Source organism: Stigmatopora nigra, chromosome 22, assembly GCF_051989575.1.
Source record: "Stigmatopora nigra isolate UIUO_SnigA chromosome 22, RoL_Snig_1.1, whole genome shotgun sequence".
Lineage (NCBI taxonomy): Eukaryota > Metazoa > Chordata > Actinopteri > Syngnathiformes > Syngnathidae > Stigmatopora > Stigmatopora nigra.
Window position 1 is genome coordinate 6,116,257 of NC_135529.1, and position 27,258 is coordinate 6,143,514.

The 27,258-nt window shown below is 38.8% G+C and overlaps 2 protein-coding genes and 1 long non-coding RNA gene across 4 annotated transcripts in view; 1 reads left to right on the forward strand and 2 right to left on the reverse strand.

Moving 5' to 3' along the window:
• LOC144215418 (adhesion G protein-coupled receptor A2-like) overlaps positions 1 to 1,687 on the reverse strand; it is a 34,051-nt gene extending 32,364 nt beyond the window's left edge. The window contains exon 1 of the mRNA XM_077744338.1: positions 519 to 1,687. Coding sequence (XP_077600464.1) covers positions 519 to 790 — 272 coding nt within the window. The 5' untranslated portion in view covers positions 791 to 1,687. The remainder of the gene's footprint in view (positions 1 to 518) is intronic.
• Positions 1,650 to 4,722, forward strand: LOC144215422 (uncharacterized). Its single transcript, XR_013330433.1, has 3 exons — positions 1,650 to 1,828; positions 2,045 to 2,163; positions 2,505 to 4,722. It is a non-coding gene; the product is annotated as an uncharacterized LOC144215422 (long non-coding RNA).
• On the reverse strand, positions 3,775 to 27,219 carry LOC144215421 (PDZ and LIM domain protein 2-like). Of its 2 annotated transcripts, none has more exons than XM_077744345.1 (10): positions 27,024 to 27,219; positions 20,854 to 20,975; positions 18,414 to 18,565; positions 16,638 to 16,707; positions 16,281 to 16,417; positions 15,534 to 15,597; positions 8,265 to 8,383; positions 5,546 to 5,691; positions 5,118 to 5,229; positions 3,775 to 4,736 (listed from the first exon to the last, which is right to left on the reverse strand). In XM_077744345.1, the coding sequence occupies exons 2-10, from the start codon at positions 20,944 to 20,946 to the stop codon at positions 4,544 to 4,546; spliced, it is 1,086 nt and encodes a 361-aa protein (XP_077600471.1). In that variant the 5' UTR covers positions 20,947 to 20,975; positions 27,024 to 27,219; the 3' UTR covers positions 3,775 to 4,543. The 2 variants fall into 2 exon arrangements, with proteins under 2 accessions (XP_077600471.1, XP_077600470.1); XM_077744344.1 differs by having other exon boundaries at positions 5,546 to 5,694; positions 27,024 to 27,218.
• Between the last annotated feature and the right edge of the window lie 39 nt (positions 27,220 to 27,258).

Below are 27,258 nucleotides of genomic sequence, written 5' to 3' on the forward strand. Positions count from 1 at the left end.
GAGTAGAAAGATTAGTGCAGCTACGCATCACTGTAAATAACAGCAACAATAAATTAACGATTTGAGATTCATTGATCAGACATTCAATTTATTACACTGCTAAATAAACTATATACCCAAGCATACCTACATAAATACTACATCTGTGTACTCAGTACTTTGTGTGTAGTTTTCTTTGACCCCTGAAGATGGCCCATCAATATTGACACCAATGCATATTGGATTATGAAGGGTTGTCAAAGATGTTGTGGTTTAAATAGTACTTTTATAATTAAACAATAGTCTAAAGAAAGTATAGTGACTGAGAAAAGGGCAACTATAAGAAAACAATTGACAGTATATATGAAAAAAATGGTTTAAGAGAAAAGTACTTATTAACTGTGATTAATTTGAAGCTGTACAATCTCACCAGTTGAAATGTTACATTTGTTCAGTTGTTCAGCATCACAGCACAAATTCTGCAGATTGCTACAAGACAAAATGCAATAAACAAAACAAAACAAAAAGATTCTACTCACAAAGTGACAGTTCTGTTGGGCAGCAGGCTGACATCGGGGGGCTCGGACAGCTCCTCCTTACCGCAGCTGACCCTCCGCCCCAGGGGTTGAGCTCCGTGCGTCTTGGAGCGCTCCTCCGTGCAGCTGCAGCCGAGAAGCCCTCGGCACGCCCGGGACGGCCGCGGTCCGGAGGCGGTCAGCAGGAACAGCAGCATCAGTACCAGCCGAGCCGGCAGCGTAGGGATGCCAAAGCCGGGCGCGCTCATTGTCCTGGGGCTGGATCTCAGCTCCATCTGGGGTCAACCCATGGCATGAAGCCTCCAGAGTGGGGACACACTCGCAGCCAATCGGATCCAAAACTGACGAACCTGGACTACTTTTGTCCTCCAGCACAACAGCCCCGTCCCGTTCAAAAATAAATAAATAAATACAGCAATAACAGTCAAACGTCGCTCAACTCAAAAGTCTTCTTATGTCATGTCGCTCATTCGATCCTTTTCCCCTTTTTTGAGTCTGTTTTGATTTCAAATCCAATGTCAAACCCAAACGATTTCTACTCACTGCGACTCCCCTATTAAAACTCTTGGGAGTGTCCACATGAGTGAAGTCCTTTCATAATCCAGCGGCGGATGAGAGTCCAAACTCGGCATTCAAAGTCACACTCACATCTGTATGAGGCAATGAATCGAAGGCAAGAGTGAGGAAAAAAAGTTTCCAAACTTTTTCCAAGTTGTCTTCTGCGCGTCTTTTCTTTCCTTTACTGTGTTTAAGAAGGAGAAGAAGAGGTAAACCAGTTGATGGCTGCTGCAATGTCAACTCCTAATCTAGCGGCTTTTTCCTGACCGCTTTCCATACTCGCCTGGTGCGCAAAAAAAGAAAAGAAAAAAAATGGTCTCCCAGGTCCTAGCGCTTCCCCTTCACATCTGTAGTACAATCCTTCACACTTTTCAGTATAGTAGGTCCCGTCCCAGACGAAAAGTGCATCACCCCAACTTAAAATGAGCACATATATATGTTAAAGTAGCAGAACACACACTTAAAATCAGCCAAAGTTTAAAACGTGCTACAGAACAAAACATGTGCAGGGGTGGGCAAACCATTTTTCTTTGGAAACAAGAAGCACCTGACTGCAATCCACTGATTGCACTGGTAAAACACCAGTTCAATCCAATGATTGCACTGGTAAAACACCAGATTGGTGAATAGGTTTCCTCTTTATGGGTTGGAATGAAAATCCACACTCACCCACCTTTGTGGAATAGTTTGCTCACCCCTGACCTGGCCTTAATTTCATTTTTTTCATGCATTTTCAGGACTGCTTATTCTCACAGGTATGTATGTAAAAGATTGCAAAAACAACTGTTGTAATAATACAAAACAATGAACGTGTATTTTGGAAATAGCCGTCAAAATCCGCATTAACTAAAAAAGCTGGCAATGATTGAGTATTATTAGTTTAAACTAATGGTCATGATGATGGCAATGAAAATACTTACAATGTCCTGTACTTCATTAGAAAGAAATTAATGGCTCCATTTTCTACCCAGCCGTGCCACCATTGTTTTCATCGGAAGGAGATGTCAATGTTTGATAGCATCGCTCATGCAATAAGAGCTGAGCTGCCTGCTGGTGAATAAATATGGAGGGTCTCACTCTACAATGCATTGTAAGTTTGAATTTACATCATGGCTAGAAAGCACAGACTTAAATTTTAGTGACACTTTTGATGTTATTTTAGACTCTTGATATCATATCATGAACGTGTGACCTATGCCATTAGAAGCCAGTTTTAAGCATGCAACATTTGATATTTCTGGCCATATTGACAACAATATACTGGAGTCAGTACGTGAAATGATAAAATAGTAGTGGCAGTGTTTGAAAAAGATTTTTAGGAGACGTGGCCATGAGATTGAGGGGTACATTGACTTCCATATTCAAAGTAAAGACATCACAGTCATGCAAGCTCTAGCTCAGTATAATGGTAGACTGTTCTGACCCTCACAGGTTTGTTATTTCTGTACACGATACTGTACGTGGAGGAGGAGAAGGGCGCATGCTTGCTAATGAAACAGAGGACTGTTTATCCAAGCTGTTAAAAAAAAGGTTTCAAGTGCAAGTTCTACTCCACCTCCACTAGTCCACAAGGCCTAAAATTCTCTCATCTGCAGAAGGCAGTTTCCATTGAAAATGTCACGTCCCGAACTACACATTACATCAAATTGTACTTAATGGCATCCAGACAAACTTTTATGTCGTTCCAGCATTTTATCAATGTACCCCAAAGACTCCCCCCTTTTTTATGGCCAAGCAAGCAGGCAAGCAAGCAAGCAGTTGTTCTCTCTTCCAGTTCCACATCTGGACTTGATTCCAGGTGCTGTGTTGAGAAAGTAGAGCACATCGGGTAGAAGAGGTGGAACTGAAGCTGAGATCATGTCGGGAGATGGGGTGGAAGTTACGCCACATTTTGGAAATGGAAGAGACGATATAAGCGAGGACAGATGATACACGAGACAACAGATGACATGGATCAATGCATCGGGGGTGCAATTCTCATATTGTGGTGTCTTTACTTGGAATATGGAAGTCTTTCAGACAAAAATAGCAACAATATACCCCCTGCCCCAGTGATGTGCTTTTAATTACATTAACAAAACATTGACTAAGACGACAAATCAAGAGGTAACGTGTTGATATTGCGTGTTGGAAAAACAAAGTCTGGCATTTTGACTGTAGACCATGGACTCATTAATTATTTGACTTCATAAGGTCACAGCAAACTGGGGAACAACCTTAACTGATTGCTATTTAATCGCAAGGTACGTAAAAACAAAGAGTTTATCCAATTAGTCAAAGACACAAGGCCGATTCTCCCATCATGGGCCTAAGTATTATTTTATGTAACACATCTTCTTGATCTTCAGAATTTTTTGAATGCTACATGTAATTGTGCAAACATCTTAATTTAGTTAAGTATAGTTAAATACATCTTTCAATATCTGACAATAATTCTAAGAGATGGCCACACACCAGATTCAGTAAAAGGTTATATTGTATTATATGTGGACAAGAAGCTTCACAACATCAAATTCTCCCACAGGGGTAATGCTGCTCTCTTGTGGCTGGGCTTGGTGTGACGGTTCTCCCTAGTTTTTTGAAATATTTTCTTTATGGCAGTCCTACAATTCAACTAGCTTACCCACGTTTTCATTTATGCTATCAAGAAGCCAATTTTACACACAATTATAATATTCCATGCACAGAAATCACACAGAGCTTCAAGTTGTGCAATTTATTAAGTGCCACATGCAGCCAACTGCTGTAAGTGACCAAATACAGTATCATTTTCACACTCAATGTCCTGTGCATACATTATGCATTGTATATGGTAAATATATATTATGGAATACAGCTCAATCAAACAAACATTCAAAAACCTGGTATATTGAAATAATAATCCCTCATAAGCAACACAACAGCAAAAAAAAAGTCAGCAAATACATATTTTTGTCTCCTTTTAAATTCTTTCCACAATGAAATATAGAAAATGTTGCTGTTCTAGCATGAAAAATAACTTGAGTCTGCAAAAGTAATTGTAGCACTATTTTTTCTTCACCTTCTCATTCACACCCGCACACACTTACACACACAAACACACACACACAACATGCAAGAATGCACACACACACATGGCATGGAAAGCAGTGTAGTTCAGATTTGGTCCCTTTGTACAAAACAAACTATTGTTTTATGAATGATTATCCAGATTTTGAAGAGTTGTGTATAATTGTTTGACTTTTTGTACGTTTGAAAATGTGGCCAAAGTGAGCTACTCCTCAAATCCATGGATTCATCGATGTATTTGAAGCATTTGTGACTGTGGGTCACATAGAAAAACATTCTCAAGTTGCCACAAGAGAAAGTTAAGTGAAGGCTAATAATATGGCCAAACACTGTTAAATGTAAAGAGAATCCTGCCTTGTTGATCCCTTCCCACATTCCCATTGTCTGTACACGGGTCCGATGAGGTGGTTTTTGGGAAAAACTCAGTTGCGAGGAGACAGGCTGGATCGCGGCGAGCCAGTGGGACCTTGGTACCGCTGCTTGGCGTGCTTCTCGCAGTACATGGTGTCCCCCGCCCAGAAGTGGCCTCTCATTCGAAGGTTGAGGCCACAGTCTGAGCACGTGTAGCACTCGGGGTGGCGGAAACGGTCGTCCACGATGCGTACGGCTTGTGTTCTGCGCATGAGGACGGCACATTTTTGGTGTTTTTAAATATTCTACTAGATGTCACAATATTTGAATTTCACTGGTCCATATAGTCATGGTATGTGAGTTTTCCTCATGTTTTTGTGATAAAGACATGAACTTTTACTTGTAGACAGTGTTTACATTAGTAGGTTACTTTTTATTTGAGAGTCAAGAACCTTTTTCGTTTTAATAAAATGGTAGTTAAAATTGAAGAAATAGTTTTTGTTCCCAAATTTTGAAAATATATTCCCAAATAAGTGCATCAGTGGGTTTGACATGGTTACCTTCACATTCAGGTCAACATTTATTTCAGTTGAAGTTTTGGCCAAAAGAATACATTCTTCCAATAAAGTATCAATGTGAACTTACACAATGCTTGTGCCGCACTTCTCACAGGTGTGGTATTTGCTGACTCCTCCCACAGGTGAGCTTTGTTTCTGAACATTGGGCGACAACTTTCCCGGGAACTTCAATGCTGCTTCTAGATTCACACACAAAGCCAGGTGTTGAAAGCTTGTTAGGTTTGTGCTTTTAGTTATCATCAGACGCCTTAGCACCTTGGTCATTCACATGAAAGAATCTTATTCGTCTGTAAAATGATTGCCTCTCACATGCATTCCATTCAGCTTTTCACAACATGAAATGCACTCAGGGGTAGGAATTTGGCTTGCGAACATGCAGTTTGAATTGTTTATCATGTATACAGTAACCACTAAATGAAGTTTGCATTGAGGGCTGTGTGAACTTGCACCCATAAAACCAAAAACATAAGCTTTATCAATCTGTGTGTTTCCAACCTTTCTCGTCGGCCTCCAGAACTTCTTGCAGCATTTTAAAGGTGTTGGACTGACGAGGTGCTACACGAGACTCCTTATTCTCTTGGATCATTTTGTATACCTCGGAGTCCTTGTCAAACTTCTGCATGACTGGTTCAGAGCCTGAACTACTGTAAAAGAAATAAGCATTGTTTTGAAGTTGAGATTTTTTGAATACAAAAATAGATTAAAAAAATAGTCACACATATAGTAAGCGGAGGAAATGAAGTAAGGGCAGCAGCTGGTTTTGGAACTTTGCCCTCTTTGTGTCTCGATTAACCAGCCACCAAAGGCTAGAGACAATATTGCATTTGATTGCTGTAACTCACAAAAATGCACCAACAACCTCACAAAGTGGGAGGCCAAATATACACAATATTAAACGTTATTAAAACACCTCCGAGTGGTTACTTGAAGCCTGTCAGTGCACAGCAGGAGAGAGAGTAAGCATTCACCAGGAGGTCGAAGAACACGGCTGCTAATTAATATAGCCAAGGGAACAGTAGCAGTGTTTACAAGCACATTCTTTGTTACCAATGTGAGGAAAACATTTACTTAGGCTTGCACACAAGATTGGGGGGGGGGGGGGGGACTTCAGCACTTTCTAAAACAACATCAATTGAAATTTTAAGTGAAAGACAAGCATGCGATGGCGGCAACTACAACTGTCATAAGAAACTGGGTACACTGGTTGAGCCAGGTGTGCCAAGATGATAATGACAAAGGAAAGCACTCATTGCCCAAGTGAAGTTAGCCTGATGACTTTGATCAGAAATAGAATGGTAACGCAACCCCTGTTTGTAAAAAAGCCGTGACTCCTTTTGTGTCCAGAGTACAAAAGATAGAGTCGAAAGAAAAATACAACAGTCACCGTTTTATTTATCTAGTCGACAAAGCGTGTCGGTGAGTCGTGGGGTGATATCTACTTGAAATCATAATGGAAATAGATATACAATGTAAATCTCTCCGGTCTTTCCCTACTCTGACATGTCAAAACCTAATTCTTGAAAAAAGGATGGTCCAAGGTAAAAATCACTTCTCTCAAGGTCATACATCACACGCCGTTTTTACAAAAGGGGTGTGGCTGAAACTAGAAGCCAAACAGACATGACAACAAAAATACAGGCAAAGCAAAATCTCAAGAGGCTTTCCTGTCTATCTGTGAACATGGCTCGAATTAAAAACAGACCACGAATGCCCCAAAGCCCAAATCCTCCACACGCTCGGCTCCACCCTCCGTAAACTCCATTTCCTTTCTTTATGGCAGCCACCATCTCTTCTGTCATGCAATTTCAAAAATTAGTGGAAAGTTGGGGTTAACCAGGAGGAAACAAAAAAAAAAAAACAGCAGATCAATGCCAAAAGGCAAGTATAAACAAAATATATATATTTGAAGAGTGAAAATGTGGGCAATATTTTTATAAGTTTCATGTTCTCATGCAATGACAACATCATAAACAGTGCTGCTTAAAATACAATATATAAAAAGATAACATCCTTATATACTACAATGAAGTAAACATCTTGCATTTAAAAATGTGGAAAAAAAATAGACTTACCTCAGACAGTAAAAGTGAACCAAAACTACAAAAGCAACACTTTATCCTGCTTACTTAAGACGCATTAAAAAAGCACACATTCAACCAGATGCACAGCAGACACCTACAGTATGTAGTGCAAGCAAGTCTGAGGAACAAAATTTGACTGAAAGGTGTGTCCCTGGTCTTCAACCCATTGGCCGAGCTGTACAAATGGGTGGGTAAACGGCCGTCACAGTGCTTGCGATTGGCCGAGCAGAGGAGGAGAGGGGCTTGGTGTGCATGATAAGGGGGCTCCCAACTCGAGGCCAATTAGGGGAAGAAGGGAAATCCGATTTTTGGTGAACTTGGGTGATTGCGTCTGAGTGCGTTTGCTGACACATCAGCTATGGTTACTCAACTCAGGGCCAAAGTCCAAAAAAAAAGGTCACTGAGCTGAGTCAAATCAAGCTCATCAGAACTAGTGAGGCAAACTGTGCCATGTAGGTGGCACCCTGATGTCTTTTCCAGGAATTAACAAAGCGCTTCAAAACACGCACACACACACGCAGAGAGAGTGAGCTGCATGACTTGTACACTAAATGGACACATTAGTCTGACAGGCCACTTGCAGTTTTATCACAGGCCTTTAAAACAAGGGAATAAGTATGCTACGACGACACAAAAGGAATGCCTGTGGCTCTTGTTACAACCCAGAGGAATTTTGGATATGGGAAACATTTGAAAATCTACTGTGAGGTTGCAGTAATTCAGTCCGAGTATGACTGCTTTGGAACCAGCTGTGGACTGAACAATGGCGGAACAATAAGGACTACCGCAGTTCCGCTAATGTAACTTTGAAGAAGGCATAAAAGCCCTCATTCACTCACTGTGTAGGAAACTTAACCTTGTCCAGTTAAGCCATTTTAAATGATCGAATACATGAAATATGTATAAGTGCTTTGAACGTACAAAGACAGATCATCGAATGACGTTGATAAAAACCGGACTTTCTGGACCGCCACCCCACTATAAAAACTAAACCATGTCAGTGACTATTCAGCACAATTGTGAAATATTTGGATAGATGGGAGGGACAGTGGTACATCAAACAGACTGAGCTATAGATATGCTGGCTCATGGTTGAAAGTTTATTTTTTTAAGTACAGTGGTATAGTGCTTACCTGCGATGAGGGGACATGGACACATCCTGATCAATATGGTTGTGAGGCGAGTAGCGTCCCGGTGGAGTCGGGGTTCTGCTGGACAAAGAACTATTTCTGTAGTCTAGAGGAGACAAGTCCTGTAAAAGAAAGGCCATTCAAAAGAGTGTGACAGCAGCAGGAACATCCAAATTAAGTAATACGTGAACAGGCAAATTACATGTTAGTTATTATCATGTATTCTGTAAATATTTCTTTAGCACAGATCAAACTGGGTAAATAACTGTAAGAGCCCACAAGACAAGGCCAGTGACCTTTAGCTCACACCATGAATTCTTTACTACCCAGTTAAACATTCATAGTAACCTAGACGTCAGCATTTGTTTTATTTTGCTTAAACTAGATATTACAGTAGTGACTCAGTATCACGGTGATACTAATGATCGTGTGGCAACAGATTATCAGCATCAACTTAATTTATCTTAATAGAAAGGTTATTTGTAGATGGATTTCAAGTACAATTAATCATGAGTTTCAAAAAGTAGACTAAGTCAGTGGAATACAGCAGATAAAGTTTTTTCTGTATAGTGTAGTTGGACAGAAGAGGGCGCCTCATACCCAATAGAGACAAAAGAGCCTCGTACTATACCACAATGGGTGGAGGTGCGAATTACTACTGTTTTTTATGGCAGCTGTTCCACGCAGAAACCAATGACGCTGGGTGACAGCATGAGCAAAGGTCGGTTGCCTAAGCCATAATTATGTAATAACAGTTTGAGTAAATTGCCTGGCAGCACACCTGAACCAAGTTTGCGCAGAACAAGTTTCACTTTTACAGGTATCCACCAATAACTTGTCAGTGTCATCCACAAATAGACTTGACCCCACTTGTCGAAAAAACAACAACAACAAAAAACGACTCACAGTATCACTAAATGAGTATTTCATTGCCTACTTTCAAAACTGGCCATCTAAAAAAAAGTCCAAGGTTCAATCTCCACACCTCATTTCCAGTAAGGAACAAGTTCCATTTCCTGGCACAGATCTTTAGGTTGTTTGTGGCAAGGCCATCAGCTGCTTTCAATCTTTGAACAATCTTTTTCTCTCAATTGAGAGTAATTGTCCTTTGTGAAAGAGCACAACAGTAGCAAGTGCCATGAAAAGCACTTACCAAAAACAAGCATAGGTTCATCTCCCAAGGATAATCCACCCCTAAAAAAACAACTGCAGGCTCACAAAAATCCCTTATTCCATATGATCGGAGTACAAAAATGTAGAGGCACCCTTTTTCCTCTCCTGCTGTGAACGGGGTATATGCCTGACATTCGTCTGAAAGACGCAATAAGGCCACACCGTGGTGCGGATGAATCCTCACTAATGCAAACCAATCGCACATTATGTAACCGTCTGGCTACTCAATATGAATCTTCGAGCTCTCCAACAGCGGCAATTTTTCCTCCCTTAGTAAGAAATCCGGACAGTGATCTATGAGACTCAAGAGGAATGTAGCCCAGTAAAGAAAAACAAAAAGGAGGAAGAAAAACAAACCAAAATGCCTCTGTAGACTTTAATTGCAGTAAACACAGTACATCTGCTAAGTACTTTAGATTTGACCTTAGCATAACACATTGAACATCAACTCTTCGGTCCACCATGTATATCAATAATCTCAGAACTACTACCCACTACAAGAATACCAGTTATCACAACAAAAACCCCACAAATACATTAAGTATATAGATGAAAATCATGACCCAAGTGTACATTTGACAGTAGTAGTCTATAAAACCAACACCAGTGGCAACTCTAATGGGACCATTAAACACAGACCATGTATATATAACATCTCTGCGGTCTAAAACTGGTACAAATATAGAAACATTATATATAGTATCTACTAGAGTGTTAAGGAAGACAAGATTGGTGTCAACAATTTTTATTAAAATGTTTTATGTTGGTTTTAGTTCTGCCCAATATGTTTTAAAAGAAAACCTGTCATAACCCTTAATGCCCAGGAAGCCTTTTCCATAAACAGTAATCCCAGTCAACATATTACACTGATTTTAGTCAACCATGTTCAGGACAAAATAAAGATGAATCAAATAACCCTAACTAAGTACTATTACATGTGTGAACAGAGGCATTTGATACAATTGGGATGGACAATATTAGCTGTACTGTTCCAAGAAAAAATACTGTTTCAGTGTGTACTGTTCCAACTCTTTCACCCAAACTCACAATTCTGCAAATCAAATTTAGATAAAAAATATGGCAATGGATGGCCGATAACGCTTATTAGTATATTCCAATAAACCTAATACATTGTGGTCTATCATTGAATTGAAGCCTTGTGTGACTGTTTTTTGTTCAAAAGCAAAACAAGTCTCTGATTATTGACCAGATCAAGCGACAAAAAGAGGAAACAGCAAACTCAAATGAGAGCAGCTGTTTCAGATCAAGGCCAAGAAAGATGCTGGGGATAATGCCAGTGGGGGGGCCTTAGGTCTGGCTCCAAGCAAGCCACTCGGCATCATCATTACCACCCCAAAGATTCAATTACAGGGCAAAGGCAAGCACATCACAGCACAGATGCTGGAAAAGTTTTCTATTTGGGATAGCTGGCATTGCCGTTAACCAAATCTGTTCATCCACTGTCTCGCCAACCAAAGTGACGGATTAACCTCGATGAAAAACAGCTACTAACCAGTCCAGATACTACACCAATACTTGTATTGATGATTATGTTTCTACAGGGTCTTCAATAGAAAGCTTTTCTTTGTTGGATGACTCGAACAAAAGGCCCAAGACTGGAATCAATCGACTGTCACTGATTGACCCCACCTTGTAATTATGTCTTTCCGTGCCCACATTCTAAAACTGAGGACTCAAAATACCCTAAAAGTATTGGGTTATGTTACAAATGAATCTATGGCATAATTCACGCCAGGTTTTTTATTTTTCAAGATTTATACTAATGATACTAAAATGATTTGATTAGTTTTGTAATAAAATTAGAATAGTATTGGACAATTACATACTGGATGGAAAAACTGGTTTGTACCCATAAATGCTGTGTGTACAAGTTTTCAAATGCACACTATTACACATTTGAGGGTAATTTCCAAATACTAATGTAAACAGGATTTACATAAAAGGCTTATAATGATGAAACACGGTGGCAAAACATGGGATTCTTATGCGATAACTAAACTGGTAATGTTGAACTAGAATTTTATAAGCAAATTCAATGAAAATATCTGCTCAACAATTCCAGGAGCACCAAGAATAAAAAAAAAAAAAGATTTTGCCCTAAAGTGTAAAGTAATAAAGTAAAGTCACTTCAAGGTAAATCTTTCATAATCTATTCTAAATATATATCTTTGGATCAAGCAGACACACTATAAGACATTCATTAACAAGGAAGAAAGTGATCTCAATATACATAATTTGTTGACCACACACATTGAGGCTACCCCTGACGTAATTGTGTACCATGTGTAAAAGATTACGGACCATGTGAACAGTAGAGACAAAAGGAGGATGGCCGATATGTCATAAATTCATAATAGAAGGCTGGAAGGAATGTATCAAAAAGGATTGTTCAAAAATAGACGTTGCACTGGAATTACTAGTATGACAAATGCAGTAAATACTTGCCGACTACTGATAAAAACAAAGTACTTTGATGTTTTAGGTAGGGCCGGCTATTGTTCAAAAATACAAATTACTTTGATGTTTTAGGAAGGGCCGGCTATTGTTCAATCGAGCATACAAGCAGAATAGATTTAACTAGCAGACTTTTATCGTATATGATGCTCAGAAAAAGAAATTTGATTAAAGTTCATGTTCAATGGAAAAACACAAAGCTGAAAAATGGTGAAATACTGTAAGCTGGAAGACATAAGACTTGCCTTACATCAGGAGTAAAACAGCTTTTCAAATGTAGTAGCCAACAAGAACAATGTGGTAGGTCTGTGGCTTTTCAAAGCGCCATAACGACGTGTGACATCACAGGCAACCATTTCAAGGGAACTTATGTGAAAGCAAATCACAAAGACTGGCACAAATTAAAATTAAACTATGTCTTGTTGGATCAGGCCGAAAAAACAATTATGATAAAATATACTGTAATCACAGTCATGGTGGCATTTAACAACACAGGCTAAGTCACAAACCGCTGGCACAGAAACACTGAAGTTATACATTTAATTCTTGCACCAACTTTTGGAATGTTGACACATTGCTTAACCACCTTCATAAACAGCAGCAGCTTGTAAAAGCTCATCTCTACTAGCCAACACACGCATATAAAACTCTAACCCCCCCACCCCCCCCACCCCCTCCTCTTATCAAAAGTGGCCAAATTCACTTTCCTATTCTAAAAGGTAGAGAAAAAGAGACAGTGATCAAACGCTGCTTGCAAAATGCCACAATGGCTCTTTCTCTTAGAATATTAGAAAAGGGCTTACACAACCTAGTCACAGAGAAAACATCCAATGACACTGGCTCAAATAGTCCCATAGTTAACAAAGTGCCAACACAGCATCCTCATTATAATAAAACTATAACTCGGGTTGCTTCCGTACATGTGGCAATCCGGGTAATGCGACAAAATATAACTACCTCATAGTGGAGTCTAACCATAATGAATGCTTCAAAGAAAAAAATATTAAAGTAATAAATGAGTAGTATGGCTCCCAACAGACGATTGATCACGACTCATCAATAGCGGAGACATGTAGAGGTAAATACGGGATTCCTAAAGGAAAAGGAAATACATTAATGCGCATGTTAGTACAAGTAAGCGCCAACACTTTTTTTGATACAAAGAGCACTTCTTCACTTCAACAGCATCTTGACTTAGTAATTTGGAGCTATGCGTCAAATACAGTTTACTTCCCTAGTTTCCACATCATCCCGCAAGCAACCCCCGCTTCAAAAACTGGCCACACAAGGAAAAGCCTTGTAATACACAGCGAAACCAGCACCAGTTGTGCACCGCCTTGGACCATCACAGCCTCTATTGTACACAGCATTTTCTCAGGATACCCTACACTCTGGAAAATGGGGGATCCTATTGCGCACATCCCGCTTTGCTTACCAAGGGATCCAAAAGAAGTGTGGAAAAGCCTTTTAAACACTTTTCAGAAAGGTGGATAACCTGATATAGTCGTTCCCTTCACCTCGAGGTCAGGACAGAGGTCCTTGTCATGGAGCCTCCACAGCTCACATTGACTGAGGTGCAGTGTTCCTGCCAGCCCAAGCAGCATAATGTAGACGGCAACCAAGGCAGGCCTCTTCCCAGCCAGTTCCCCATGGGGCTCTTTGAAAGAATTCAACTCACTAATCACAGTGGTGCAGTAGGACGCGAATCATTTTAAAACCCCAGTTGACAACCTTTATGGACTAGGGTCAGCCAAAACTCATAACTCATCCACCAGGCTAACTGATAGTACACACTGAAGCTGTCAAGTGTAGATGGCAGTCAGAAATTACATTTCATATCATCTTACACGGCAGGAAAGAGAATCAAGGGGGGAAAAAGGCATTGTAGTGCGCAAGGCAAAAATCTTAAGTTGCAGTTCAGTTAAAAAAAAAAGATCAGAAGCAGAAGCCTGTAAAATTCTGACCCTTAAAAAGTTGGTTAAATGGTTGGTTCTTTTTTTTCAGTGGATAAATAATGCTAGACTTATATTGAATCTTTGAAGATTAATTTCTGGCACCTGGGAAATTATTGCTCGCATCAAACAGGCTTTCCATAGATTGACAAATGTGTTGGTAAGCCTCTTTTAATGAAATAAAATCCATAATGGTCGCTAAAACAACACGAAATCTGATAAACACATCCTGAAAATTAAACAGTCATAATCAGCTATTGCTTTTGAATTAATTATGGGGTCTTCTGTTCGGAAAAATTGTGTAAGAATTCCCAAACTGAGAGGCAAAAGTTAAACAAATTGCAATGACATCTTTATATTACTAATGCAAGTACGTTCCCCGACTCAAACCGCGCATAATTCTGAACACATTATCGGCTTTAACCACTGAACTTTCTGATAAAATAATCTCCTCAAAACGAGCATTAAAAACACATTAACTATGACTTAAAAAGCCTACAGGCATTTATATTATCATGTTAAAATTCCTGGCAGCAAAGCATCATTCTCGTCCACTACTTTTAACCCCAGGTAGTTCCATCGTCTCCCTTTCAAATCCAACCCTCAGGCACCCAAGTGAAAATCATTTATCTCGCCCGTGTCAGCATTGAACGGCCTTGAACGGATACAAGACGCCTTGTCAAGTCTTTCTGCCCTAAATCCACTTGGAAAATATAAAACAAGCCTCAAGATTTTCAGATATCAGGAAGGTTTGTACATTCGCTGAAGTCTGCTACAGTATGTAATTACTTTTGGACTGGACACTGCTGTAAATATAGGGATCATGTCTTCATGTTTTGAAAGGAATTGTCACCATCATGCAAACGTGGCGACAAACCTCAATTTGTTAAGTCCTCTATCTACTCCACACTTTTGTACTTATGTGCATTGTAAAAGCTGCGAGTGAACAAGAATTTTTCAGCAATAGTTTCCAAAAAAACAAACACATTTGGGAGATGAAGCATCAAACTGGAATTTTCTTGGGGTTAGACTCAAATGTTTTGAAGTTCAAACCTCTGCACATTTTTTAGAGCATCATTAAATGTCCACAAGAGTTATAAAAAGGTTTGAAATTCCTTCTGCCATTACCAGGGGTCTTGTATGTTTTTCCTGTTCTGTCGTCTAACAAGTTCAGTCTTTAGTAAGTCCAAGCCAGCACGCATAGCTGAAATAACTTCCAATGAACTTTCCCACAACATTTTCTCTCTAAAGCTCAGTAAAGGCCGTGCAGATGTCTGATTCTCCAACTTTTTGGTTTTGTTGCTGGAACTGTTAAAAAAGCCCAATCATGTTTACAAATTGTAACTATGGTTCTATAAATCCCATATGACTCTGGCGGTCAGCAGGGATAAAATAAAACAAAATCCATCCATCTGTTAGTCACTGGTGAACTGAACTGGCTGACATTGGGCAAAGCGGGTTGGTTCCTAAATTTTTCTGTAGTCAATCACTGTGCATACATTTATAGACATCTTTGGAAAGTTTGACAAAGTTAGAATACCATTAATCAGCAATCACAAGAATTCCTCATTCAGGAAGGGCTACTGCTATACAAAGATTCAAACTCAAAAACGTTGTGCATTCTCTTTAAAAAAAAAATAATAAACCAAATGTATAATGTTCAAAAACCTACCTGTGAAAGTGGCCTGGACATTCTATAAGTCTTCTCCTCTGGTGACCATGAGCGCAGCTGGACACTATCACATAAAGAAAGCAAGTAGTACTGTAAGAGTTGCTCGTATATTTGGCCTGTGGACAATACAGTCTATTAAAATACGACCATTGGGGTATACGTGCATATTTTTACAGTTGAATAAAATTTTGAAATCAAAGCATAGGTCTTTTATGAGCAAAGAGACCAACATCATTACTTTCCCAACAAATGCATATGCAAAATAAGAAATCCATGCATTAAAACATAAAAAAAAAAAAATGGGCAGACTTTTTTTTTCAGGCCAAACAATCATCTGTTGCCTTGTTAAGTTGTTGTAGAGAGTCAACAAATGGCAGGCAAACAAAAAGTGTAGCGAATGTTCCACATTCTGCTTTTGTTAAAATGCATGCACATGGTGGAATGTGATATCCTATGCATATCCTTTGTTACTAGCGTAAAAGCTTGTTGGTCCACTTTGTTATTCTCATAGCTACTGACACTGGATGCTGCAGCGTCAAGCGAGCACTTTGTCCAATTTTAATCCTATTCAATTTGTCAAACAGAACACTTTTCACAAAGATACAACGACCCTTGGATGGAAGCGGCTAATTGAGCTTTGAATACATAGATCCAAGAACTACATTCTACCAGACTACGATCCTTTGATTTTAATTTAGCGCCAGCTCATGCCCATTAAAAAAAAATTAAGATTAGGGGATGGACTACCTTTTGTTGATGTTGGTCTTTCCATCAGGACTGGCAGGTGGTAAAGGTGAATATGGCACAGGTGATAGAGATGCAGGGCTGGATATACTGTACTCTCTGTAGTTTTGGTTTTCATCTCGACTCCCTATAACTGCTTCCTACAAAGCAGCCAAATGGAAGAAATTATTTCAGTGCATCAAGGTTTTACATGGGTGAAATGAGTTATTAAGTCACTCAATTAGCTCACTTTAAGCCTATTTTATGATTTAGAAATTAAATCAAGAGAGGTTTCGTGGCATATTTTTCAGCAAAAAAAAAAAATCTCAGATAGAAAGATGACAAAAGTAGCGAAAAAAATAAATGTAAAAAAAGTTTTACCTGAAAGCGTCCAGTAAGTTGTTCCGGGGTACTGATGCCATTTGTTTGCTGAGGGCTGGAAATTTCAATCCTTGAGAGACAGAAACCCACAGGATTAACATCGATTACATGGGGAAAAACAATCAGGGGAAAAACAAGAACAAGTGGTTTTATATTTGACAGCTGTTTTACGGACATTTTTCATGTTAGCTTTTTGCCAATGTAGTTAATGTAATTGTAAAAAATATATAAAAAATAACATATGTTAGGCATTGTATAGTTTTACTGACTTGGATACCGTTTAAAAGTCAACTTTTTCTCATTGCTTTGTATAATGTTCATGCAAAGTTCCTGGCATGTGACAATGTCTCTTTCAAAAATATTCCTCTGATGGCTCTTTTCTTTCCAACTATTGCAGTCCCTTTTGCTTAACTTGAATCAAAACACATTCTGCAAGCAATTTGATGATTAAATTTGAGGGGGAAAAAGAAAAAAAAATGGGCAATTTGGTGGCCAATTCAAACACGCAGTGCCCCCATAGCCGCAGGGCCAGAGTATGACTGGCTCTTGGTCAAGCCTGAGGTACTGTAATGAGGCACACAGGAAGGCCTGGATGCCTGTGGTAAATCACGCAGAAACACACCCCCTCTCGTCGCCTAGGCTTGCAATACGTCGTGTGTAGGAAAGAGATGACAAGAAAAGGAAGAAGCACAGAAGTTGAAAACTATTTCTCCAGAGGCCATTGGAAAAAATGTTGCTGCTTTGAAATGGGAACTGCGTGACGGAGATTTTTCTCCTTGGCTTTCGGCTTTGGCGTGAAGTGACAAGCGAGGGTCAAGAGACAATCATATGCATTTCAGGTTCTAGATTACATCAGTGTTGAGTCTCTGAGCACTGACCTCTCCATTATAAACACAAAAATGCCTTTGACAAAAAAAAAATGCTGACCATGACTTTCCAATATTGATGTTATCTACAAAAATCAACCAGGACTCGACTTGCTAAGATAAAGTCTTCAAAGCGGATTTCAAGGAAGCGGCCTAAGGCAGATTCCTTAGAAGTGTACTTGCAAGATTACCTCCCCCTCTCGGAAATAATTGTTCATCATTAAAATGATAATGACACCATTCCCCACCAAGCATATATTCCACTATCATCATATTCGTAACCTTACACTGAAATAGCAACAGATTAGAAAAGTTCATAGTTATTTCAACAGAACCAGAATAACGAGAATTCCGTTTAAATATCGAAAATGTCCATGAGAAAATATGATCATTAAAAAAAATGAATCCCAAAAGTACTACCGTTATTCATACTGGATTTAAACAAACTTCGAAATAAGCAAAGCACGTGCCTGACAGCTTTTGAGCGTCTAATTGCAACCAATTGGAAGGCAAACTGATTTTGCAGTTGTGTGGGAAGACTGTGACAAGAAATGGAATTTAAGGGAAGACCTTTGGTTAAATTTCCAGCCAAAAGCAGGCCTTACTAAAAAGGAAATTTCTTTAGGTTTCAAAACAGACTTGATGTAAAAGTAGAGAAAACAACAACAATGTGGCTCCAATTCAAACTGGTATTTCCCCCTGATTGCAATCGCTTGTTATGCTTTTGCAGTGTTTACATAAGAAAAACACAAAACAATTTTGAAGAAGACAAGAAGCGGCACTAAACTGTCGTATAGGAATGAAATGTTTATGTACTGAAATAACTGAGTATGCATTATCCATGTACTTTAAGAGCTAAATTCAACCACAGGAATGCAGAGATCATAATCCTTTGATTCACGTTGCATACCTCTCCACCATCAGCTGCAGCTGGTTCTTGGAGTTCTTGATTTTGTTCTGGGCCTCTGCATTTAGCATGTCAGCAGTATTTTCCCCATTGATGGCCAAGATGACATCACCTGGTTGGAGAGTTGCCTTGTCTGCTTTGCTGCCTCCGTTGACCTGTTGAAAATATGAAAAATTAAGATGAGCCCATCTACCACTCAAATTTGATTAATGGGTTGTTTTAAAGATGACTTGGTAAATTTAGCTTCAGCCAATGAATATCAGATAGATCTTCGTAATGTCTCTTTCTCTCTTCATCCATCTTTTGACAAGGTTTCTATTTTTTGGACAATAAAGTGCACCAGATTAAAAAGGTGTACCACGAATGAGCTGCTTTATTTTAATAATAATAGTTTCCAGAACTATCTACTAATCTACTTGACAAATGACAATGAATTTCCCATAAGGCCCACCCACCCATGAAGTTTGTGTCGAAAATCGTAAATGCAAAAACTGGCAGCGAGAGAGAGAAATCGATTTTCTGAGACAAATCATACTCCATAGATAAAATCCACGTGCCTCATCCAACAGTCTGTTATACTAACTGTAGAAAAGGCATCAACAGTAATAGCGTACATTAAAAAGGAAAATGTTGGTTAACAGTGCATTTCATGATAGACATAATTTTGGAAATGTTCCTAGTGCTGCAGACTTTATGGTTTGACCTTTGCAACAAAAAAGACAGTATGCCAAAGCCAATGCCAAGGCACCACATCAGTGAAAATTCTACTTTGAAGGCAACAAACTCTGGATTCAGTTTTCAAGACACCCAAACCACATTTACCCACACAAACGAACACACACACACTTTAATACAAAAGCAAAAATCACAGGCTTAATTACCCAAGCTTTAAAACTGGTGGACTGCCATTTGCAACGAAATGTGCTTATTATGAGACCAATCCTCAAGCTCACAATTATGAATAAAGGGAGGAAGGAAAACAAAGAATGCAGCACACTATTACTGTGTGAGCTTTCAGTTTCCAGAGAAAAACGCCTGTACGCAGAGAGAATGCCAGTCACTTAAGCCAAGTGAGATGAGAGGGCAAAGGAGCCATGCCTATGGCTCTTCAAAAGGCAATTAAGTGTTGCTGGGGTGACTCACAAAAGGAGCCTGTCTTTACTGATCAGGACAAGCCTGGATTAACATAAACTAAGTGCAACTTGGATGAGCTTTTTGCAAGTCTTTGCCTAAGCGGAACAACAACAACAAAAATCACTATGATGTAGGCATACATGAATAAAAATGAGTGTGTCCGCGACAGTGTCAAGTGACAGCAGATTAACAGCCTGAGCCTGATAGCTTCTCAAATGCAGATTGGGTGGTGTAGGGCTATTAGTCAGATGGGACATTACCAATAACTACAAGGCTCTGTTGCTCTCTCACTGCAGTTTCTGTGCAAAACATCAGAGTAGATGTTTGATATTTCAGACAAGACAAAACACTGGTTTTGTTGACTGGCCAGTGGGAAGATAATTTGATCCAGAGCACAATATTTATGTACAGCTACAAACAACTTTCCAGGAGGCCAAACAAATGTTTTTAGAGTCAAGGTCAGTGGGAAGGAAATTTGGAGTCTTGCAAGCATCACCTCTGCCACAATTTTCTACCAAAATTATCATTTATTTTAGGGCTCACCTGATCAAATGACTCTTTATCCACCCAATTTGAAGAAAGTTATGGGAACATTATAGGCATATAAATAGGTAATTTAAAAAGAATGCTTTATACAGTTGTGCAGCAACAAAATAAGGTAGCAAATTAATTGTTTAAATAAGGTATTTTACATAAACTTGGTCACCCAATGCAATACATTTAGATATATTTTAGTTGTAATTTGTTTACTTCTAGGTTTCTTTCAACAGTGTCAAAATAGTCTGGATTACCAAAAAGATCAGCCCAATTTGCAATGAATTTCGATACAGTTTCTGATCGGCTGCATCCATACTTTAGTTGCTAAAAAAAAACTACTGCGGTTTGTGGGCGTAGGATGCACATATGGGCTTCCAAGTCTGAAGACTGTGGAGCAAATATGGAAAACTAAGTTTGTGCAAGAACTACTGTTATGTGGTACGTGCATGTTATTGAGGAAAACAAAGCCTATCCGTCTTTAAACCCATTCAACTGTACTCTCCAGAGCAGGAACACCTCAACTTCCACTGTAACTGTAATCAGCGATTTCCTTCTAATGTAATCTACTTCCATTCTATTCTAATGACTTTGGTATGCGAGGAAATAGGTACGAAGCAGCCCGTGGATGCAAACAAAGACAAGAAAAGGACGTAGCGAGGAGGAAATTGACTTTGCATGGCATGCCATTACAGTCTGTGTTTTGACAAAAACAGAGGATACGATTTGATAACGCAAGAAGAGGTTCAAGAGCAGGGTGGGTCTGGACAAATACCTTAGATACTGTTATGGCCTTTTTGAAGTCCCTTCCTCCAACTATTCTGAAGCCCCATGGCGATGGACCGATCAGGTTTACAGTCAGTGCCATTGATCAGGTTGGCACACACTCTTGAGGACCTGCGATTAAAATAGAGACTATTTAACAAAAAAAATGGAAAACTTAAATGTGGACATGAAGGTTTGAACAATGGCTATCAGATGACATCACTTGATATTTAAAACAAAGCGAAGATACCGAACTTTGAAAAATGCTTTCATCCCTACCACTTTCAGTTTCACTAGACTTAAATCCCTTTGACATGAACTGCATAACCACATCAAACAGGAATGGGAGGAATCTGGAAATGAACTGGGAACACATGACTAACATTATTTAAGCACCTGCAAAGGCAAGTTGTTTCTATAAATCTGAATGGACATTTGAGACAAGGAAAATAACTGCATGTTGTCAAGGGGCTGGACTGGAGTGTGTTAAATTTAATATACAGTAGCCATGTACATTTTATTGACCTGTGGTTACATTTTTTTGTGGTTGGCTGATATACACCGTACAAATACATACAATATTTTAAAAAAGAGGCAATTAAAACGTTATATTTTAAAGAACTTTCTATTTTTTACGAGTACTGCTCACTGTATTTTATTTATGGTTTTTTCCAATTTAAGTGCGTCTCAGCTTGTCAAACAATAAAACATCAAGGGTATTCCCCCAGTAATGTACACCTCACACACGTGTTTTATAAATTATTTAACTCTACACTTCCGGGAACTCAAAGTGAGGCAATGATTACAGTGATTACTACACGAATCCCATTATCGCTTTGGAGAATATGAATAAAAAAGCTTACCATTAAAGTTTGGAAGAAAATGAGGAGCAAATTACTGTTAAGTTACTTAAGTGATGCAGAAACCATTTCTCAAATTTTCCCCACATTACAGAAGCACGTTTAATTGTTCACATATTACAATACTTATCCAAGACGCAGTTCAGGGAACAAAGAATAGATTCACTAGACTTGCCATAACAAGACTATTTATTTGGGGCTGTTCAGACTAAATCAAGGAAAAGGGAGCTCAAAATTAATTTAACAAAAAGCACACAGACAAGCTTTGAGCATAAATAAACTATTTTTAACCTTGAACTGTGTAAAAATATGCATGTGCAATGTATATAGGAAAGTAGCCTTTTGTCCCAGTAAGTAAAAAGCAGGCACCTATAGCTGAATGTGGCTTTAAATTACACTTGCATATGGAAAAGTGATGAGGTGTTTGAGGAAACAATCTTCTGACCAAGCACCAAAGCCCTCAGTTAGATAAAAAGCAAAACCATAAAAAGGGGACTTGTGTTCTAGTGACATCTGGCTATAACTGTCCCAAAACTCTGGCCAGAACTCAACACATTCAAACAATAGGAAGAATTCTTGTCATGAAATCATCATTTGGCGCACTGTCAGCATCAGCTGGGCCACACTGTGAAAGACTCAAATAGCTAAATAAAATGTTCTGAAGAACTCCAAGGAAAACGGAATTGTATTTGGCCTTGAATATGAGAAATCATTTCGATTTCCCATCATATGTAAAGATCAAAGTGTATGTTGATCATCAGTTTGCTCTCTTTGTCTACTGAGAAACTCAGTTGCCATGTGTAAAGTAATTTATTTATAAAGAACAGAACAGCAAAGCTATGAGAAATGTTAACAAATTGTTGCTTCAACATGCAGAGAGCACCTCGGGGCTTGTACAAATAAGACTTTTTTTCAGACTGATATTGATGCAACTTGATTTGAAAACAGGCCGTCTCTGTGCATCAGAACATTTTCTATAGTCATACAGTGTTTAGAGCCAATCATTGCACAGTAACTTGAGCAAATGAAGTATTTATACGAGAGCATATCCTTGGGAGTCAGCTTGGCTGATGTCCAACAAAAATACAACAGAAACCACAGCTAAATCCTATTTGTTGGGACCTGTAATAGGTGCTGAATGAGACTAACTTGCTAGGACAAGTCAGTGGATGAATGTGTCATTAGCAAGAGTTCTAGGATGATAATGCATGCATGCATTCTTCAAGATCGTCAACATTGATTGGCATAAATCATACAAACTAAAAAGTAAGATGCTGTTTGAATACTGAATGTACTGTAACTATTGTAAATAGTCAATTAAAGGCATTTTTTAACTGTCAGTCTATTATTGGGGTAATCTTTCCCACTTCCCTAATCATCAAACTCTAAAGGCTTGTTTCTTCATGCCGAATGATTGGGCCCCAAGTGCCCAAGAAGTTTTGATGTCTTATTTGCTTCATTTCCCAGCCTGTCATCTCATATTTATCAGATTTATAGAGTGGAGGGGTCAGTGTGCGCAAATCCCCTTTAGTAGCAAACCTGCGCCATAAGGATGAATGTTAGTATTGTCTCTTAAATGCAATGTTTTTTGCTTGTAGGTTCATTTTAAGCCCACACCCCTTTGTGATTTAACACTGTGAAGGGAAAATTAAATTATAATCAGTACTGCAGTTACCTCGCAAGTTTTATTATTTTTAAATGAATGGTCATTATTGGGTTGTTATTTTTAGTTTGTTTTTTGTTTCACATTCACTCATTTCATATTTGATGCCTGCAACAAATTGCAAAAATCTGGGACAGGGACATATTTAGTATTCGTGTTATATCACCTTTCCTTGTGACAACACTCATTAAGAATTTGGGAACTGAGGAGTAATTGTTCAAGCTGTTTTGCTATAGTTATTTTGAAATTCTGTTCGTACAAGTTATGCTGCTCTACTCTTCAAGTCACTGTTGGCCTATTTTGCATTTTCAATTGGAAATACTGAAAGTGCGCTAGTACTTGCACTTTTCTTTTTTTACTACAAAGTCAAGCTGTTGCAATGTGCAAACTGTTAGAATGGTCTTGCTGAGAATGGGTTTTTGAAGTATTTGTAAGCTCATTTAGTAAAATGCTTCAGAGAAAGATGCTTTTTTGTAAGCAGTATGACATGAAGAATTGAAGGTCAATGGCATGAAATATTGGTTTACAGCCTTGATGTTTAACCGCAGACATTTTTTCAGAGTCTGAAAATCTTTTGATGAAATTAATGACCATAGAAGATGAAATCCCCTAATTCCTCTCAACAGAACAATGAGAAATGTTTCGAAACCATTGGAATTGTTTTATACCCCACAAATCTCCACAACCCCACATCCCACCTTTCTATTATCTTTTCAGGTATGCTACCTTTATACCCAATTATGAATCCCGTCTGATTTCAACTAACCTGCGGAATGTTCCTGGCAACTACTTTATGATCATTTATCCGCTTTCCAACAAATTCTAAATGGGAAATTCAAAGTGCATTTGAAAATAATTATTACAAATAGTGGCTTTGATGCGACGTAAAACCACGTTGTAGGCTGAGATAGGCAAAAGCAGACACATTGAAAAAATGAACCGCAGTGTCCTAGCAGACAATATTAGTACAATATACTTTACACATAAATGCAAGGCAGCAAAACGCAGACACCTTACATCAACACTTTCTCCCTTCTGACTAAATGAGGGCGTTGCTTTTTTTTGGACTAAAATCCATTGGATAAGAATAACACCACAAAAGTGTAGCTGACGATCATAACAGATGCTCCATTCTCAACAGGGAGATCTGTCTTGGCTTTGACAGTCGGTGTGCGGCGCCGCACTCCGACAGGTCGAAACCTACCTGCGACTAACACACCCACTGAATAAAACAAGAGGAATGCAAGCCTCTCCCTAGACTGCATGAAATAACATTCATTTTATTCACTTATCACACCCCCCTTAAGTCATATTTACTAGCAGCAGTTACTAGGGAGATAGAACTAGACCAAACAATAACAAATGAGTAAGTCTGAGGAGGACGTTGGCTGAGGTGTTTCTCACATTTTTACTCTGTCTTTAATCACTAATGGCACAAGTGTCATCTGGAAAAATCCTAATCATACCTGTGAAGTATAAGGGCAACGCCCTGGTATGACAGTAAAAGCATGCCATAGTGCAGGGGTAGGGAATCTATGGCTCGGGAGCCATATATGGGTCTTTTGATAGGTGTATATGGCTCTCCGCCTTTTTAAAATCATATCTTTTTCTTCATTAGACTCTTCTACATGTATTCTCTCATTGATAAGCAACAGTGAAATAATGTTCTCAACAGAATTCAGACTTTTTTTACTTTCAAAGTGGTGAAATGACGGATAAATACTCACATTTTCATGTATTTTTACTTTTAAATTATGAGTTTGGCTCTCAAAGAATAATGTTTGAAAATATGAATTGTTTATGGCTCTCTTCGTCAAAAGAATGCAAAAAAATCACAATCATTTGGTAATTTGGTTCTCCAGTCAGTCTCATTTTCCCTTGGATTACAGTTTAAGTGTTACTTTTATACTTTGTAACACCTCTTCACTTGGCATAGGCTCCACAAATTGCTCAGCAGTATGACTGGTTGACCACATCCTCTGCACACCCAACATTCGCCTCTCCTCATTTTGTTCAATACATGAGCTTTCGAAAAATCCAGCATCAGAGTGGACACTAGGCCCATTCAAATCATCATTGATGCTGGCTGAGCAAAAAGCTTTTTTTTTTTCAAGTGGTGGAAACATCATTGGCATTACGCGATCTGCCATTTCTGGAGGTTGAACAAAAACATGGGGCGGAAGCAAAACAAATCTCAGCTAGACTTGAGAAGAAAACTTTGATCGCTCAAATGTGTACTGATAAAAGTGACTTCCTCCTAACGTGCGAGTTTCAGTCCGAGGAAAGCCACAACATCTGACTGTTTTTGCACTTCTGAAGAATGAGTTTTTTTTCTCCTGCAGAGTTAAACAATTTATTTCCAAATATGAGCTGCAGAGGTGCAGTCATGTCTAGACACTTTTTTTTAAGGAAAGAAAAAGAGGATGGGTTGAGCCCACTTGAACCGCTTGCCAATTATAAGCTCTATAGATTCTATTCTTATAAAGTGAGAAGGTAACATTAAAAGTAATTTAAAGTGAGAGGAAAAATCATTTTAAATGGGATAGCGGCATTGAATGATCATTTTTTAGTGCCGTTGACGACAACAAGCGTCCAATTCATTTTAGCCTAGGGCGCTTGGCAGCGATCAATCGATCACCCAATGACAGCCAATGAGCTCATCAATGAAAAATGTTAAAGCTGGTCGAACAGTAGGAAGGTTGTTGATGCGTTTCCTCAGTTTCAGTGAATAACTGGCAATATGCCAACGATCCTGTGTGGTCAATTTAAAATGAGCTCTTTTTTTTTTTTTTAAAGAAACTGGTTGTCGCCATCCATGTCAACTCCGAAGCGGTGAACATGTTAAATACTGCCATTTAGACACCTTGCACCTGGTCCAAATTCCAGGGCCTACACAAATAATTTTGACGGCCTAATGGTTATACCAGGTTGTGTGCAGGGGGGGTCATTTCAACAACACAACAAAGGAGGACATTTTTGTCATGAAAGAAAATCTCTAAGTTGAATTCAAGCATATTCCCCACAAAAATGTAATACATATTTATTAATTCTCTATGTTGCCTATCCTCACAAAATTACCGTTCAAGTGAAACATAGACAAAAACTTGGAATACTACAAGTTAACATCAAACATGATTTTAGGATAAAAATAGAACTGTGCTTAACCCATTTGAACTCCTTTCTGAAATAAAAAAGGAGTTTTCCAATTTAATGTAAATGTTCTGAAATTGTGAGAAAAATCTTGGGTTAAAATAAATTCTATCAATACAGTGAGTATTCATCAACAGACTGCAGTGTTGCATTCAGCTCATAGTAAAAATAAGAAAAATAAGTGTACTAATTGAGCATGCTTTGGCATTTTAAATGCATGACTATGAGGCATTTTATTGCATGACATTTCTGCATCATGCATGACTTAAGGTCACCCAAGTTTATGAAGGCAAAAGGTATGTTTTATTAAAATTCAGATTTAAAACAATAATAGTTAGATGACCTATGACAAGGAATATTTAGCAGTCAGCACACTTTTTTGCCAATACAATCAGAATTTAAAGTCAATCTGGCATAAACACTTTAATGTTGTATATCACGGCGATTCAGCTGAAGAAACGTTTAATCAACAATATTTTGAATTTATTTTTGGGGTTGTTTACTCACCAAGATGAGCGTTATTTTCAGGGTTGTGGTTTCGCCGTGTCCACCTGTGGATTATTTGCGCAAACAAGCAATTTTTTTCTAAAGATCACTACTAAACGCCACCTGTGGCTCCTCGCCGACGTCCTCACACGGATGAGATCTCTCTGCCATGTGCTCCGACCAAAATAAAGGCTCCGTCAAAGGCAGAAACCAGGGGCGTGTCGCACCACGGGGGCGTGATGAGACGAGGGTGTCA

Bases quoted from the DNA above. Each gene is read 5' to 3' on its own strand.
- LOC144215421 (XM_077744344.1), bottom strand. From the start codon at position 20,946: ATGGCACTGACTGTAAACCTGATCGGTCCATCGCCATGGGGCTTCAGA. The intron at 8,384-15,533 runs GTAGGTTTTTGA...TTTCTTTTACAG, and splicing joins TGTCCAGGCCACTTTCACAG to GACTTGTCTCCTCTAGACTA. The intron at 4,737-5,117 runs GTAAGTTCACAT...CCTCATGCGCAG, and splicing joins AAGTGCGGCACAAGCATTGT to AACACAAGCCGTACGCATCG.